Source organism: Pteropus alecto, unplaced genomic scaffold, assembly GCF_000325575.1.
Source record: "Pteropus alecto unplaced genomic scaffold, ASM32557v1 scaffold222, whole genome shotgun sequence".
Taxonomy (NCBI): Eukaryota; Metazoa; Chordata; class Mammalia; order Chiroptera; family Pteropodidae; genus Pteropus; species Pteropus alecto.
The window spans coordinates 115,386-120,624 of NW_006433716.1; the positions used below are offsets into that span (position 1 = coordinate 115,386).

The following is a 5,239-nucleotide window of genomic DNA, read 5'->3' on the forward strand; positions in this document are numbered from 1 at the left end:
TTCAACTATTTTTTCCCTATAAGAAAGTTAGTTTACACAGTTTTTTCTGAATTTTGAGCCTGCATGGTGTGGTAAGAAAAGTAGTGGTCCCGGCTTTTCACAGACTAACTCAGTGGCTTTGGATAAGTCCCATATTCTCTCTCGAATTGTTCTCTCTTCTGCTTTATTATTATTTTTTTTTTTACTTTTCCATACTTCTAGTATCTAGTCTTTTAGTGACAGATTTGTTTTAGCATTTACCGATTGCACTTGTAATTCAAAGTGGCATCATTCTGAGTAATGGAAAAATATCTCTTTGGCATTTTGAAAACTCAGGAATTACTGTTAACCATCTGTAATTAATATAGCCACAAAATCAATATCATCTGAATGTATATTCATAAGAATGTCCCAGATGCTTTACATCACAATCACATGGTGGAGAGGAAAGAGCCTGCCTTGGCACTTAGACCTGAGTTTAAATCCCACTCCTGCCACTTAACTGTGTACTTTGATAAATTACTCTTCGCCTCTGAGCCTGTTTCCTCATCAGTCCAATAAGGAGGGCAAATGTTACTTCACAGGACTAGGGTAAGGGTTATATGATGTAATATCTGTAGGGCAGCACCAGACACTGAAACTGAGGGATAGCAGACTTTTGTTTGATGGAAACAAATGTTACTGTTTAAGCTCTGCAGCTACCTGTTCACCTGGAGCTGACTACTGCTCTGTGGCCCAAATTCCTCTTTGAAGTCTTAGTTCTTTCTCTCAGAGTTTTATAGATGTAATGATGCAACACCCTCGCCACCCTCAAGCACCTAGCATCTCATAGATGCTTAACAGATGTGAGGTCCTTTGTTTCCAAAAGTATTGACCCATTGCAAATAATTACAGAATTAGCTATAAAGCCAAAATTGTGTTCATCCCATTATTTCTCCCTCGCACGTGTGTGCGCTCGCGCGCTCGCGCTCGCTCGCTCGCGCTCGCGCGCGCTCTCTCTCTCGCTCGCTCTCGCGCGCGCTCTCTCTCTCGCTCGCTCTCTCTCTCTCTCTCTCTCTCTCTCTCTGTCACCTCTTTCATCAAAAGGTAACCAAAACACAAGAACCCATGGAAGATTAACAAAAGAACAGCAAATTAATTTTAAGATTGTCATCATATGTTTTCATTCCTCACACCAGCTGCATGGGTCCTTATTTGAACAATCGTGCATTTACATGTCTCCCCACCCCTGCTGTCACCATCCCACACCGGCCCCTTTGCTCCAGCCACAGCAACACTGTATCCCTGGCAGGCTCCACCTCAGCCACTCTTCCCTTCAGCCATAACCTCTATTCTCCAGTCCCCCTTCTCCCACCCTCACCTGTCAGATTCCATCTTCTCAAAATCTGGAGTTCTTCTCAGTGGGCATATTATAGAGAAGTGCTCTCACGCCTCTAAACCCCCAGCACAAAGTGTCTGCTGCCATGTCTGTGCTTCTGAAGAGATCAGGAAAGGGGATTCATGTGTATTGAGTCCAGGCATATGTTAGTATGTTTACCTTTTCCGATCACCTTTTCAGGTAGCTGTCACTGTTCCATTTTACAGATGAGGAGACTGAGGGCCCACTTCTTGCTTGACTGAACTAATATTTATTGAATGTCAATTACCAGGAACTGATGATACAGCAGCAAACAGCAGGCACAGCCTCTTACTTCGTGGCTCTTACAGGATCTGACATGGGATGAATTTGGGAGTCAGGAATGAAACAAATAGTAGACTGTTCCAGTTGTGAATGTAGAAGATAGAGTTTTGCTCAATCTTGGAGATTAGGGAAGGCATCTCTAAGAAGGGGCATTCCAGCCAAGACCTGAAGGCACAGAGAGGTCACACAGGGGTAGTGAGGGAAGAAGAGGATCAAAATGTTAAGTGAATTTGGTTCTACCTTGCCTCATGGCCTCCCCTCCTCTGGATATTTGCATTTATGTCATTGGATTTTATCTTGTGATCTACATCTTTCTCCCGAATAGATTGTAGCTTCATGTGAACGGCAACCTCCTCTCACAGGCACCTGGTCTATAAGCCTAAGTAGATGCTCATTTAATTTTTCAATATATGTATCTGTACACCCTTGTCTGTATTTAATAACATTATTGGGGTGCAAAAGTATCTAGAGTCTGCCATGTATGTTCTTTAACCAACACGTTGGTATATTTTCTAAGAGTCTCTGAGTCCCTGGGCACTCCCATGCTCAAGCTGCTTTTACTCAGATGTTTCCTATTTTATATGCTGTGTTGATGCTGGGTCAGTGGGAAAGAGATGTAGCAGCTGGAACTTGGATGCAGCTCATTCATCTAATTGAAATGACATTAAATATGTCCTCCAGAATGCTGCTTGGCATGAGGCTCCTTACCAGCTGCTATCCAGGTCATTCCTGATGATAAAAGAGGAACCACCGAGGAACTACCATGCAAGGCACTGTGCTAAGGGTGGGGGGGTTACAAGATAAAAGAACATGTAGTGATTGAATGAGTATCTTGACACTTAGTAGCTCACAGTGGAGTAAGACTAACAGACATGCCTACAGTCCCTGCCTACACATAGATGTACAAACCAACTCACTGCATGCAAGACTCTAGGTGGACACAAGTGAAGGGAGCAGCTAACTGCACAGTGGGTGGGATGGAAGTGTGAGAAGGTCTGCCAGAGAAGTGAAAGTCCTCTTGCCTGAGTTGGGAAAATCATTGCCAATTAGCCAAGGAAAGAGGGCAGGATGTGGTAGGAGCAGGCCACAGACAAGAGTCTCAGCCTGTGCAGAGGTCCAGAGAAAGATAATAGGGGGCACATTTAGGAGCTGTAAATACCCACAAGAGCCTGGCAGGTGGTAGATGGGTGAAAGGCAGGGTGATTGCATGTCAGAGCCTTTGGTATATTCTTCCATTAAGCAACATCTTCTCTCTTGCTCTTCTTGACTTATACCCACTTAGGGCGTCCTTCATTTGTCTATCTTTAATGGAAACATGGGTAAAAAGAAATTGTATTCTAAGAAAAACAGCAGTCTAAATCCAATGACATTCAACCTATAAGTGGTACTTGATTGTTGATGGAGAGGCAGCCAGGAGTGGCAGGGACTGGGACAAACTCGACAGCATATTCTCCATCTGAAGAGGACAGTTGTTCTTCCACTCCAGCCGCCCAGTGGCTCCAGATCTTGCAATATTTCAGAAAAGCAAGCAACCTGTGTTTTTGGCAAGCAAGCCAGATTTTTAAACATTGCTTTGATTTAAAACAACAACAACAACAAAAAAAACGGAATACATTTGCACACTAAGCCTTATTCATGGGCCATGCTTGCAACCCACTGTTGGCTCCAGAGGCCCTGGGGATATTCACAGAATCTTTAAGCAAGTCATTGGTCTGCTTTTAGTTTCTCCTAACCATCCTTCTCTTCCTACTTTCCAGAAAGAGATGACGAGCAGGATGTGTCACTGACGCCCCATCTCACCCTTCGGAAGACATAAGAAAGCTGTTTGCTCCTGGAGTTCTGACGGGCAGCAGGGAGACCTCCCTGGCCGAAATGGCACACCTCCTTCCGGGAGCAGGCGAGGTGGGGACAAGCGGTGACTCCTGAGAGATGTTCCCCTCTCGCTTCGTGTGCTTTTAACCCTGACTGCTACTAGCCATGACCCGTGGACCTGGCTGGCCACAGTGTGAGAGAAGGACTACTCGTTGACCTCCTGTCTCTGGAGGAAGCCTCCTAAGTGTGTCACAGTTCTGCCTGGGACCTGCTGCCCAAGCTTTACTGGAATTCAGGTTTTGAGACTGAGATACTGTTTGTACTATTCCACTTATCTGTCTTGTCAGCTGGCCGACTTCTCTGTAATGTGTTTTCTAAGAACCAAGTGCATTTGGGGACTCTGGATGCACAGCAAGATTTTCTACAAGCCTTCCTTTCAGGTCCCTGGAAGCTCCCACCCTGATCCTGTGGCCTAACTTCGTGCAGGGCTGTGGAGCTGTGGGGACCTGAGGCCCCACTCGCAGCATCAGCACCATTTCCCTAACAGGCAGTTTTGTCAGGGACACTCTGTGGGGTGGCTGGTCTCTGCCCCCAACAGAGTCTACATACTTTATCTACAGGGAAGAGACTGGTTGCCAGATCACCCTGAACTGAGTGTTTTTTATAACCACAACATTCCTTGTCCCTTCCAGAAACTCAAAATATTTTTTTTCTGTTTCCTAAGATCAGATGATCAGCAGAAGCCCCGAGCCAGATTAGTGCAGTGTTTGTTCTTTATTAAGGGGTAGGGAGTCATGGCTGTCTCTGCATAATGCTAATATTTCAGTAAAAACAACAAAAAGACAATTGGTGATTAGTAGCTCAAACTCCCAGCATATTGACTTGTAACCTTCCCAGCTGGCCCTCTGAGCTTCTAAATCCAGCCAATGTTTTTTTCCTCTTCCTCCACACTCTTCCTTCCTCTGTCGGATTATATTATGGCATAAAAATTAATTTCTGCCCCAATGATTGTGCCACAGTTGCCAAGGTAACCATGGAACTACAGCTAACTTCCTTCTTCCATCCTTCCCAAGTTTTCTATTTCCAGTAGACAGACTAATGCATTCTGTGCTATATCCTGCCTTTTGAATCCTAAGTGAGTTTTGATTTAAGAAATGTTGCCTTCTCTGATTTATTCACAAAGCTGTGGTGGCCCTGAAAGCCTGTGAATAGGTGGTAATAATACTTCCAGTGATCATTTGAATTTGACAAAGTAGCAGTTGGTGGAGGGAAGTAGATAAGAATGGATTTATGCATTTTAATGTAATGCTAATTAAAGAGTAACTAAATAACTCTGATTTCATTTTATTTTACGTAATGCACTAAATACATTTGTGGCTGCCACAAGAGCCTAGAAAGCATGAAATCTTTCTTTGTCCAAACTTAGAAAGGGCTGACTGTCTGGGCACGGTGGCATTCTGCATTAACCTGACCCAGCAAGACAACCCTTGCTTCGTATCTCGTCCAAGTTGTCTCATGGAATCCAGATGCTGCTACCTCTCTTCATTTTTCTGTGCTCTGGTCAATAGCAAACACCACCACCTTACCCCACCCCACCCCCTCTTGTTTTTGAGAGGACAAGATAGGCAAATATTTTTCTCAGCATCATTTTTGGCTGAAAGAATATCCGAGTATCCTAAGGATCCAGAGAATAAAGAAACAAGAGCCCCTGCAACACACAGTAAACGCCATGTGGAATGGCGAGCGGTGGGACAGAGAATGACCACA

At 44.5% G+C, this 5,239-nt stretch overlaps 1 protein-coding gene across 1 annotated transcript in view; it reads left to right on the forward strand.

Annotated features, from left to right (window-relative positions):
* Window positions 1-4,803, forward strand: part of MOB3B (MOB kinase activator 3B) — a 118,252-nt gene extending 113,449 nt beyond the window's left edge. The window contains exon 3 of the mRNA XM_006908339.3: window positions 3,418-4,803. Coding sequence (XP_006908401.1) covers window positions 3,418-3,447 — 30 coding nt within the window. The 3' untranslated portion in view covers window positions 3,448-4,803. The remainder of the gene's footprint in view (window positions 1-3,417) is intronic.
* Window positions 4,804-5,239: the final 436 nt, after the last annotated feature.